Genomic DNA, 13,435 nt, shown 5'->3' with positions numbered 1-13,435 from the left:
ATGGCTAAGAACATTTCCTTGAGGAAGTATCAATTTACAAAGACTAAAGCCCCAACTTTATACACCTCAGCAACTTTAAACCTCTGCTCCAATAAATCAAAGTTTTAATTAAAATAGCAATATTCACTTGTCTTTCTCTTCTTACACAATTTTACATTTTATCTAAGTCATATTACCAAATTTGCTAGATTAAAATACTTCTGAAGTAATGTCCCTTACTAAGAAGAAACTTTAAAAAAAAAAAAGGTGAGTGAATATATTCTAGGCTTACAAGACTTACAGTGTGTTTGCTTAAACATACATTTATAGAGCTCCATACCTGGCACCTTCAATATCCCCCACATTACAATAAGCAGCAATCAACCTCTGGTATGTCACCTGTCAATGAAATGGGCCAGTTAGTATTTTTTAAATACTACTTTTTTCCTGGGATTAAAAAAAAAAAAAAGTGACGTAACCAATGAACATTTATGTCAGCAACTACCTACTCGATTTGGTTGAATGTTTGCTTCCTCCATTTTTGCCAAGAAGTCAGTTGGTGAAAATTTATATTCATTTTGAAGATAGACTTTAAGTAAAGCATTGTAGTGACTTACGTCATACACAGTACCTACAAATAAAATTTAAATCAAATTTTTGCACTAAAAATCAAATTTTTAGAAAATCATATCCTTTATCACAATTAAAATATGGGTACTTAAATTTAACAAACAAAAAGGATAAAATGATCACTTCAGCGTTTCACCCCATACTTAGACCCATCTATATTGAAATCCTGTCAGAACAGAGCAAGTTAAGCATTTAAGACCGTAATTAACTGAATTACTGTACAGTTACAAGTAACTGCTTATTCAGATGTTAAGAGGTCTCTTACTTATGAAGCATAGTATTCCCTTCTTGTTGGAAAATGTTGACAATACCTCTGTATTTAAAGTGACTGAAAGATTTTTTGACAGAAGGCAGTTCTTGCCACAGTACAGACACACTAAGATGCACTGTGACTAGCTGTTTTACACAGTTAGGGCGGTACTAGCAACTTAGCTTATTTACTCCAAGTGTTTCTTTGAAGGCTCCATTTCCAGTCGCTGAACACCATTACTAGTCTGCTACTATTAATTTACCCCTATTCCAAAGCCCTCTGTTTTCTTTCTGGGTCCATCTTGCCTAAGGCCACATCAATCAAGGTTACCATTCAGCCTTCCTCTACCCACTGATGACATTAGGGTCACGTACCAATCTAGTGCTAATATGTTTTACTAAATTTGCATGAATTAAATTTCTTTTTTTTTTTTTTTTTAAAGATTTATTTATTTATTTATTTGAGAGAGAGAATGAGAGAGCAAGCACATGAGAGGGGGGAGGGTCAGAGGGAGAAGCAGACTCCTGCCGAGCAGGGAGCCCGATGCGGGACTCGATCCAGGGACTCCAGGATCATGACCTGAGCCGAAGGCAGTCGCTTAACCAACTGAGCCACCCAGGCGCCCCGCATGAATTAAATTTCATATCTTAACTGCCTGTAGCACCACAGGCCTGTGGTCAGTATCTGGTGTCAGTTTGAGATTCCAGACAGCAGAGACCTAGTCTATTAAATTCATATTTATCTTAGTAGACATGTAGAGTGCTTACTATGTTCCAGGAACTGTGCTAAGTGCTCTGCATCTAGAGTCCCAGTTCCTCCTCACAACAGCTTTGAGACAGTTCCTCTTATCCCCATCTTATAGATGAGGAGAACTGACTCTTCCACTTGTCCAAGGCAACATGGCTTTGTGAGTGACCACGGATTTGAATGTAGGCGGTCTGCCCTGAGTGCCCAATCTGTTAACCCTTGTAATAGCTTATACAGGGCTTTAAGGGGAACCATGTGCAATTCAACATCTGCAAAGTGATTACACAACATGGTTACCATACAGTGTATGAAAACTTCTAAAAAATCATCAGTTCAAACTGAACTCTACTAATGGTTGGCTACAGCTCTAAAGCCGAAGGAAAGTACATATATTTCGCAAATATTTCTCCCAGTTCAACATGTGTTTTTAAATTACATGACTTACTGACATGTGGAAATTTCTTTTTATGAAATCAATTCTTTAACTTTTCTGCTGCTCTTTTACTGAGAAAACTCTTTCCCATTCTTAAGTCCAATATTCATGCATTCTTTTAAAAACTTTTAAAAAACAAACGTGTCATCAAAATTAATTCTAGATGAATTCAAAACTGAGGTGAGGCTGTGTTTACTCTATAGATTTTTCCATAGAGGTGCGACATGACATGTTTCTTGAAGGATATTCCTAGACATTTTACATATTTGTGACTAAACTTAGATATTTTATTGCATTTTGCTTTCTACTAGGAAAAGTTATAGATTCTTGAACATTTAATATTTCCTACTACTTTATTGTAAATTGATTTTCTGAGATTTTACAGGTAAATAAGCACATCATCTAAAAAACAGTAATTTCTAGTATTGCTTCTCATCTTATTTCATTGCCATTACACATGATATTAGTTGTTGGCTTTAAACTTTAACATGTTAAAGAAGCATCCTTCTGTTCTTTGTTAAGACTTTTTAAAAAAATTTTTAAGTAGGCTCCATGCCCACCATAGAGCCCAGTGTGGGGCTCGAACTCACAACCCCGGGATCAGGACCTGAGCTGAGATCAAGAGTCGGATACTCAACACACTGAGCCACCCAGGTGGCCCTCTTTGTTAAGATTTTTAAAAATCAGGATTGAACATTGAATCTTATCTAATGGTCTTTTAAATCATGTTATTTTCTGAAGAGATACTATGTTCACAGTATAAAAAGCATAAAAAGGTAATGAGTAAAAGTATAAAAAGGTACAGAGTAAAAATTGTATGTAGTATTTATTATCCTTCCAGAAATACTTTAATATTGTATGCATAAAGAGATATAAACATTTTTCTTCAAAATGGTAGCATACTATATGTACCATTCTACACCTTAATTTTGTGGAGAACACCCACATTAGTATAGAAGAACTCCTTCATTTTTTTTTAACAGTTGCATAGTATTCCATTTCATGAACGCTCCATAATTTATTTAACCAATCCTAGTGAGAGACATTAGAGTTGGTTCCAATTTCTTACCATTACAAACAGTACAATAAAGGATATCCTTTTGCACATTTGAGTATATCTGTATCTATATTCTAACAAATGGAACTGCTTGGTCAAATGGTATGGGCATTCTTAACTTTGACAAACCAACTGCCTTTTTATTTTGTTCTTTTTTAACTTACCATAAAAAGTAATAATTGTTATGAAAATTATTTCTTTTTTTCATTTGAGTATAGTTGACACACAATGCTACATTAGTAAATTATTTTATTCTTAATGCCCCTAGATGTCACTGTAACTCACCAAATAAATATTACCAAGTAGCTCTTCCATAAAATGGAATTAGAACATTTATGTAAAGAAATTATTATTTACCAAAAGAAAAAAATATCTCCATCTTTTACATATACACATCATATTTTTAAACAATCATACCCAATTTCTGAAGTTTGTCCCATATCCTATGAGCAAATTCTGTTCTCTCGGAGAGCTGCAGTTCAGGCAAGAGAGAACCACAGCTGCGCAGGAGAAGCAAGGCTTGATTACCACCTGGGCTACCTATGAAAAAAGGTAACAGGTAACATTTAACACAGTAGCAATATCATACAGATAAATATCAAAACATAAACCGAAATCTGGAAATATTAAAAAATCTCCTCCCTCACTAAGATAGTACTAAAAGTACCCACCAGCTGGAAAAAACCCTACCCAAATCTACAAGTATCATTTACAATGTTCTAAAAGTTATGTTTTTAAAATTAGTTTGTTTTCTTAAGGAAGCTAAGGTTATGAGTCTATGTAATCTGCAAGACTCTATACCATACAAAAATACCCAGAACTTAATTTATAAGCAGTGCTTACTGCAATTCAAAGGCTAAGCTTCTTAATATCTAATGAAAATAGTACAACGCAGTACAGTTAAAACCCATGAATACCAAATTTAGGTTTACAATCAATTACAAAACAATAACTTCCTTCTCCCTTTTTCCATGTATCTACATGTCTCTGAAAGCTGACTTTTAAACCAAACAAAACAAAAAATAAGCCACTTACTGTATGATTTCAAATTTATATAAAGCATCCAAAATAAGCAAATCTGCAAGGCCAGAAAGTACACTAGCGGTTGCCTAAGGCTGGTAGGGATGAGGGGTTGGGGGATAATGGCTAAGGGTTTGGAGATTTCTTTTTGAGGTGATAAAAATGTTCTAAATGTAACTATGGTAATAGTCACACAACTGAATAAATCAAAAAGAGGAAATGATACAACAGCCTTTAAATGCACATAATTATAACTAATACTTCTTTTGATATCCCTCATCATTAGATCCCACAGCTTCTTAATGTGAATGAAATCCAGATGCACTTTAGGAAGCTGGTGCATGTTCTATAACTACATGCAAAATTATGTGCGTGTTTGCATGTGGGCTTGTGGGGGGGGCGGGTAAGAGGGCCCATAAGCTTCTACTGGATTATCAGAGTAAGTGACTCAAATAGATTGTAAAACTAAGTGAAAATGAAAGGGAAATAATGATTACCAGTCTTTCTGGAAATCTATCATACGTTAGCATCTTAGAGAAAGCTGACACTATACAACGGAAGGTAAGAAAAACAATAACTTCCAAGACAATATACCACTGAAAGTGACTCTCTTATAAACTGGGGAAAGCAAAAAGACCCATTTTTATTTGCTGATTTTGAAATAAACATCTAAAACTAAATGTTTTACTCAAAACTTTGCCCTGAGTTGGAAAGATCACAATCCTAACATAAAATCGTGATGATCAACAAAAATAACAAACAAAATTAGAAACATCAAATAATGTGTTCTACAGTGAGCTTGCCCCCAAACAAATATTTATTAAGACATTCAACTTTTTGTACAGAAAATTTTCAAATACCTGAGTGACAGGTAGTGTCAAAGACTTTTTGTAGAAGAGTCTTTGGGATGCGGCCAGTTCTTCGGACAGAATTATCCAGTCTCATTAGAGCCCAGTCAAACTGACTGGCATTCCTTCTATGAGAAGAAGCAGGCTCCTCTTGAAGATAATTCTTTTTCTCAACAGCAATGGCATATAGCCTGGCTTGGTTCAGCAGCCCTCTATAAAATGAAACCCAACTGGTAATTAACTAACTCAACTCTTCCTATATAAGTTCTCTTCTTAAGCAAAATTTATACAAAGTTTATTGGTTACCAAATACCTAAATTCTGGTGCAAAAGCAAAAATGCTCAGAGAAGTATAAGATGGTAGGAAAGAAAGTTTTGCCTTTTGCTTTAAATAAAATCACATGTACACACAAGTTGTATGCAAAGTAAATCCCTTAAATGATTGTTTGATAGGGTCTTGAAAACCTTCCGCATGGAATCATTTCAAACTAAGACAATAATATGGTGTGTTAAGTGTTTTGCGTTTTTTAAATTTCCCTTTAGCAAAACCAGGTTAATGAAAGAAAATGAAGCAGTTTATGCTACAAAACTCTTCTCACCTCTACAAATCAAACAAGAGATCTAAAATATATATAAAATTCTGATAACTGCTTTCAAATGTTTTCTAGGTGTAATCTCATTATGAATTTAATAGAAGACCAATGCCCAAGTTTAAATTACGCAGTTTTTTAAAGAATCATTCAGGACAAAAGAATTTCCAATCTGTCTAAATAAATTTGAAACGTTTTAGTGACAATGTTTCAGTTCTCAATTCATATCTGCTTTCCATCTGTCAAAATGCTAATTATATACTTTTCCAGTTATTTTAACAACTGCAATCATCAAAAATAAAACTCGATATCTGGGGGCACCTGGGTGGCTCAATCGTTAAGCGTCTGCCTTCAGCTCAGGTCATGCACGATCCCAGGGTCCTGGGATCGAGCCCCACATCAGACTCCTTGCTCAGCGGGGAGCCTGCTTCTCCCTCTCCCTGCCACTCCCCCTGCTTGTGCTCTCTCTGTCAAATAAATAAATAAAATCTTTTAGAAAATAAAAAATAAAACTGGATTTCTGGTATTAAACATCATTAATTTTCAGAAAGTAAGAAAAAAAAAGTTTGTCAATTGGGTAAGGTAAGACTAGTACATGTGTGTTTATAAAGAGCAAACAGCCTTTAAACAGGATTTTATTTATTTTTTTTTTTAAGATTTTATTTATTTATTTGACAGGAAGACACAGCAAGAGAGGGAACACAAGCAGGGGGAGTGGGAGAAGGAGAAACAGGCTTCCCGTGGAGCAGGGAGCCTGATGTGGGGCTCGATCCCAGGACCCTGGGATCATGACCAGAGCCGAAGGCAGATGTGTAACGACTGAGCCACCCAGGCGCCCCAAACCATTCAGTATTTTAATACAGAGCCTAACACGTTAGCCAAACACTCTAAAACGTGAAATCAGAGGTACTTCATACTATAGAAATACAGGCTGTACCTGATTTGCAAATATCAAACTTAAAAATAATCTTTATGTGTGAGGATAACCCTGTCATAAATCTTTGAATTGAATTTAAACTTACTCTGTATTCAAACACTACTTTCTAACACACACACAAAAAATTTTTTAAAGACTTTATTTTCGTGGGGGCGGGGGAGCTCAGAGGGAGAAGCAGGCTCCCTGCTGAGGAGGGAGCCCAATGCGGGACTGGATGCCAGGACCCTGGGAATCACGACCTGAGCTGAAGGCAGATGCTTAACCAACTGAGCCACCCAGGCGCCCTAACACAAAATTTCTAATGTACAAAGAGTTACACATTTATCCCAAAATATCTTAAACTTCCCCAATAGCAGCCAGTAAGTATAACTAAATATATACAGAGCACATCTTAACATGTTAAGTGTGATGTAAAAATACTAATCCAGGGATGCCTTCAGAATGATAATCCCATTTTTCTTTCATATGCACATCTTTACCACAATTACCAAAAAAATATTTAAGTGAGTTTAAAAATAAAACTGTTGGAGTGCTTGGGTGGCTCAGTCAGTTAAGCTTCAGCCTTCCGCTCAGATCAAGATCCCGGGGTCCTGCGATGGAGCTGCCCTGCCCCCCCATTGGGGCTCCCCGCCCTGCAGGGTCTGTTTCTCCCTCTCCCTCTGCTCCTCTCCCCTCCCCCGCCCGGCTCGTGCTCTCCCTCTCTCTCTCAAATAAATAAAATCTTTTCAAAAATAAATAAATAAATAGGGACACCTGGGTGGCTCAGTCGGTTAAGCAGCTGCCTTTGGCTCAGGTACTGGGGTCCTGGGATCAAGTCCCACATCGGGCTCCTTGCTCAGCGGGGAGCCTGCTTCTCCCTCTGCCTGCAGCTTCCCCTGCTTGTGCTCTCTCTGACAGACAGACAGACAGATAAATAAATAAATAAATAAATAAATAAATAAATAAATAAATAAATAAATAAATAAATAAATAAATAAATAAAACTGTTGGTTTCCTAACCTATGTTATCAACCTGGAAAACCAGTCACAAATTTAATTAAGTATGGGATATTACATTAAAGAAAGCTACACCAAAATTTCATCACAAGATTATGTAAAATACAGAGGCAGTAACTTGATACTAGACTACAAACTCTACTACTGTGATCTGGGACAAATCACAAGCACTCTGGCCTTCAATGATTCTACCTATGTAAACAAATTGGAAAACAATGGAAAAAAATCAGGACACTAATTAAGCAAGACAAAGTCTTCTTACCTTTACAAACCTAATGATCAGCACATTATAGATGGCTAATTGATTAGTTTGTTAAATAAGCTGAATTAATTAAATGCTAACTACCTACAAACCACAGAAATATGTACCACGCCTACATATTTATCCTTTATTTTTAAAGGTTTTCTCTGGCCATACATCTGTCTAGGATCAGTTGTCACTAAACTATGCCCTTGATAGGCAAACACAAAATAACATTATTTTAAATCATCCAGAACATATGAAGTTCAGGTGAGTGTGCAATAAATAATATTGTTTAACAACGAAAACTGATTAATATAGAAATTTCAAAACTGTAGGTGCCTGGCTGGCTCAGTTGGTGGTGCATGCAACTCCTGATCTCGGGGTTGTGAGTTCAAGCCCCATACTGCGTGTAGAGATTACTTAAAAATAAAAAATGTTTAAAAAAGAAAAAGAAACTTCAAAAATTGTAGTGAAGTATATTTGCAAAGATCTTTTTTACACAACCCAAATCTTGTAAGCTGTGAAAAAAGCACAAAAATAAAACCTTTGCTAAAATGCAGTTTTAAAATGTAAGCTCTAATACAAAATTCAGACAGAAGACAGAGAGGTTAATAAACCAGAATATTATTCTGAACATTTTAAAGCTGATTTCTCTCACAAATCTTTAACGAGTCTAAGTCTCCTTCACACAAGTATACTCAACTTTAATTAGATAAGCTGAACTATGAATCCACCATAGAATGAACTACGGTGAGGGAAGGGTTACATATTTAACCAAAGGATTCTTCACTCTTCAAAAGAAGTCTCCAGTGCTATCGTACACGGCAGTGTTTTCATTTATTATTTGGCCCACAATTTATTTTTCAATTTCACAGAAACACACCCAGTAGGAAATAAGAACTTCATGCCTGGAACAGTAAGTATGTTGCGACAGAAAGTAAAGAAAAGAAGTCGTCCAGGGGTGAAGGTGAGTCCATGTAGCGTAGACACCTACCCATCAGACCTGCACAAGACAGAAGGCACTGCCTCCAAATTCTTTTTCTTTTTTTTTAAAGATTTTATTTATTTATTTGACAGAGAGAGACACAGCGAGAGAGGGAACACAAGCAGGGGGAGTGGGAGAGGGAGAAGCAGGCTTCCCGCGGAGCAGGGAGCCCGATGCGGGGCTCGATCCCAGGACCCTGGGATCATGACCTGAGCCGAAGGCAGACGCTTAACGACTGAGCCACCCAGGCGCCCCTGCCTCCAAATTCTGATGACCAAAATTGATATAACCACATAAGGGAAAATTATCATCATTTCATCAATGTGTCATAAATGGCTCCTTTGCATCTCTGAGTTAAACATCTTAGGTTCCCTCCTGAGACTCTGGCACTCACCACTGATATTCAGATTACCCTTTAACTTTCTCTGGCAAAATCTGGCACTGTTTTTCTCAGCGTTGTTTGTTTTTGTTTTTTTTAATGTTGGCGGTGGTTATTATTTTGACTCTTCAGTACAAAAAAAAAATGATTTTATATTTGAATGTCCATATTTCAAAAAGGCACACAGTCCAGATTATTATAAGCAGGCTTCCATGGGACTCCCCTCTTAAGCCTGTACTTTTTTCTAATATTTTACTTTTTCAAGGCGTTTCTAGGTTTACAGAAAAACTGTGCAGTGAGTACGGAGTTCCTGTATATCCTCTTCTCCCTCCACCCAGTTTCCCCTATTCATATCTTGCATTACTGTGGTACCTGTGTTACAAATGATGAACCAATCGTGATACGTTACAGCCTGTACAACAGGGTTCACTCTGTGTATGTCCATACCTATGGGTTTTGACAAATGTGTGACAAGCATTACAGCAGTCACAGAATAGTTTCACTGCCCTAAAAATGCCCTGTGCTCCGCCTATTCATCCCTTCCCCCATCCTCCTAAACCCCTGGCAACCATCTTTCTCCTCCTCTATAGTTTTGCCTTTTCCAAAATGTCTTAAATTTGGACTCACACAGCATGGAGACTTTTTCAAACTGGCTTCTTCCATCTGGCAAAATACATTTAAGGTCCCTCCATGTCCTTTTGTGACTTGATAACGCATTTCTTTTTAGTGCTGAATAATATTCCATTTCACAGGTTTACCATCATTTGTTTATCCATTCACCTACTGAAGGAAGGATAGACATACTGGCTGCTTCCAATTTGGGCAAATCTGAATAAAGCATCTAAAGAAATGTGTGTGCAGACTTTTGCTTGGACGTAAATTTTCAATTCATTTAGGTAAACATCTAGGAGTGTGACTGCTGTATTATATGGTAAGCTAATGTTTATTTAGCTTTGTAAGAGGCCACCTTACTGTCTTCCAAAATGGCTGTACCACTCTGCGTTCCCACCAGCAATGACTTGAGAGCTCCCCAGGGCCCCACATCCTCACCAGCATTCAGTGCTGCAGGTGTTTTGGATGTCAGTCATTCTAACAGGTATGTAGTGGTATCTAATTGTTGTTTTAATCTGCAACTCCCTAATGACATATGATGTTAAACATCTTTTCATATGCTTATTTGCCTCCTTTATGTCCTTGGTGAACTGTCCAGACCTTCTGTTCATTTTTCAATTGGACCATTACATCTTCCTTTTTCTTTTTTTTTTTTTTTTTAAGTTTTCTTCTTGTTGAGTTGTAAGAGTTCTTCTTATGTTTTGGGTATTCTTGGTGATTATTTTTTCAAATAAACTTTTTATTGAAGTATTAGTCGTTCTTTTTTAACTTCAAATGTACACCAAACTAATCACACATGTTCTCAAACTCTCCCTTCCATGTTATCTTCGTTGCTATTATGAGTCACTCTAGCATCTAACACTTTGGAGCTCCCAGAATTAAAAAAAAAAAAAAAAAGAGGATACAGATATGTGATAGAATAGGTATAACCAGTAATTGATGTTTATTATGCATTTAATGACACATGCTAGGTAACAAAAAATTATTACCATAATCTTCATTTCATTGATAAGAAAACTGAAGTAACTTGCCCAAAGTCACAGTAAAAGCTAGAACAGACAGGAGGACAGGTCCCAGATCTGTACTTGGGTAGTGTCTTGAAATGAGCTCAACGTGGCAGAAGGGCATCAAGGAAACTAACCTGGCTGCAATAGGGGGTTCACAATGGAAGTGATAAAAATTAAACCTGGACTGGGAGGGTAAGACTATAGAATGGAAAGCTAACAATGGCTGATAAGTAAGGCATTTGGATTTTATGACATGTGCATAAAATACAAGACTGATGTCCATAAAGCTGTTCTTCCAGCTTATTTGGCAGGCAATGGGGATCTCAAACTCATCTCATGTTCTCACCCATCTCTCATTTTAACTATTCCACTTGAGTTTTCTTTAGCCTGTTGATATGTGTGATTACAAGGACTGATTTTCAAATGTTGGGTCAGCTTTGCACGCCTGGAATAAACCCAACTTGGTCATGGTATGTAATTCTTTTTAAAACGTTTGTATACATATACCGATTCCACTTAAGTTTTAACATGCTAAAAATTCAAAAAGATAATGCCTCCTTTTATTTATTTGAAGTATGCTCCACGCCCAGTGTGAGACTTTAACTCACAACCCTGAGATCAAGAGTTGTATGCTCTACTGACTGAGCCAGGCAGGTGCCCCAATAATGCCTTTTATTTATTTTTTTAAGATTTATTTATTTGAGAGAGAGACAGAGAGAGAACACACACATGCATGCGGGTGGGGGGTGGGGGGGATGTCAGAGGGAGAGGGAAAGAATCTCAATCAGACTTCCCACAGAGCATGTCTTGGGGCTTGATCCCAAGATCCTGGGACCATGACCTGAGTCAAAATCAAGAGTCAGATGCTTAACCAACTGAGCCACACAGGGTTAGGGTTAGGTCTTAATTAAACCTGGACTGGGAGGGTGAGACTAGAGAATGGAAAGCCTCCACTAATTTTTTAGCTGAGGATGAAAAGCAGCAGCCATACACAACAGAGGGGGAGTATTCCAAGCAAGCCAGAACAGTCAGCAGGCCAAGCAAGTGAGCGACACAGTCAGCAGGCCAAGCAAGTAAGCAACACAGATGGGATGAGGCTGAAGAGGAAGACTGGGCTAGTGAGTGGGCTAGGTCATGAAGTATTGTGACAATAAAGAGTCTGGACTTTATGAGCGGTACAGATTTTATTCAAGGTACAGAACTGTATCAGATCCCTACTGACGATTTACAAGCAGCGGTTGTGGCATGATCGATTTCTGTTTTGGAAAGATTAGTCTAGCTCAGGGGTGAAGAATAAATTAGAGGGCAGCAAGAATTAAGACAGAGATACCACTGAGGAAACTATTGCAGTAGTAATAGGTAAAAGGCTGAGGGAAGCTTATATCAGAGTGGGTGGTGGAGATGGGAAAGAAACACCTATCACCAAGGCCCCCAGCCGATCAAGACTCACCAGTACAGTTTGTTAATTCAAAAATTTCACGTACAAGTGCCCTAGAGAGGCTTACTTAACTCCGTATACATCCTACTCTATTATGCATCATCTTCATGAACACTTGACAAGCACAATCTTAGAGACAAAAACAGAAGGCTCCATGGCATGGTAGACACACAGGAGCTCTGAGCTTTAAGAGCATGAGCCTGAGTCCTACAGACCAACCTGACTTCAGGCTGTGCCATTTATAAGATGCGTGACGTGGCCGAGTTACTGCAACTCTAAGCCTGTAAAATCTGGGAGTTAACAGTATTTACCTCACAAAGATTAACTGAGATACTGCCGTGTTTCCAAAAATATCACCCTTCTGCTAGGCAAGATGGTTTTAGATAGTATTTAAACAAAAATTTTTCATTTCAGTAGTTTTATCTATTCTAATTAATATTTAAAAATAACTATCACATCAAGCTCTTTATTTTACTAATATTTTTGCTTAAGATAAAATTAAGTTATAATAACGTCAGTTTAAATCTAAAACCAATGTTAAGAAAAACGTTAAATATAAATAATAGTTTCAGTAGTACTCAGATTGGACAAAAAAATCTGAGGGCAGTACACAAATGCCCGAAGTCTAAGCAACACAGAAAGTGTACATAGAGGACCTGGCAAAGTGAGCATAATAAATATTAACTGCACATTTCCTAGAGCATCTTCTTCTTTTAAAAATGTATTAGCAGACAAACAATGAATCATGGAACACTACATCAAAAACAAATGATGTAATATATGGTGATTAACATAACAATAAAAAATTTTAAAAATGTATTAGCAGAAAGCACAAGACTTATTTTTAAAGAGCTATTCAAATCTAAGCTATGCTTATTTGACAACTATGTGACTCTGGTAAAAGTATCTGGTCTTTCTAAGCATTAGTTCTTTCATCTGAAGAAAAATATCTACCTTGTAAAGATCACTTAAGAAAAAAATACATGAGATTCCTAACCAACAGTGCTCAATAAATAGCTCTTAAGGCACTCAATAAGAGTCTGCTGAGTGATCTTTTAAAAAATCTTTTGCAAAGCTGTCTCAATGAACTTCCTCACTCAACCATTTCAAAAGACCTCAATTCTCCAAAAAGTCTTGTCCAGTTAAGCTGTCCCCTGAACACAGCTTAATGCTTTATGGTAAGTCACAAAATCTTAGACTAAAAAAGCCACTTGGCAACTCTTCTACACTTAAAAGTCTCCTGGCTTCAAACACCAATTCCTTTCCACCTATCCAGACATCCCC

At 37.0% G+C, this 13,435-nt stretch overlaps 1 protein-coding gene across 1 annotated transcript in view; it reads right to left on the bottom strand.

Moving 5' to 3' along the window:
• The window catches only part of LRPPRC (leucine rich pentatricopeptide repeat containing), a 103,332-nt gene that overhangs the window by 83,097 nt on the left and 6,800 nt on the right, over positions 1 to 13,435 (bottom strand). The window contains exons 2-5 of the mRNA XM_036073702.2: positions 4,977 to 5,176; positions 3,514 to 3,636; positions 489 to 610; positions 320 to 378 (exon numbers count right to left, since the gene is read on the bottom strand). Coding sequence (XP_035929595.2) covers positions 320 to 378; positions 489 to 610; positions 3,514 to 3,636; positions 4,977 to 5,176 — 504 coding nt within the window. The remainder of the gene's footprint in view (positions 1 to 319; positions 379 to 488; positions 611 to 3,513; positions 3,637 to 4,976; positions 5,177 to 13,435) is intronic.

The sequence above is a fragment of the Halichoerus grypus genome, chromosome 10, assembly GCF_964656455.1.
Source record: "Halichoerus grypus chromosome 10, mHalGry1.hap1.1, whole genome shotgun sequence".
Lineage (NCBI taxonomy): Eukaryota > Metazoa > Chordata > Mammalia > Carnivora > Phocidae > Halichoerus > Halichoerus grypus.
This window is presented reverse-complemented; position numbering and strand designations above follow the sequence as displayed.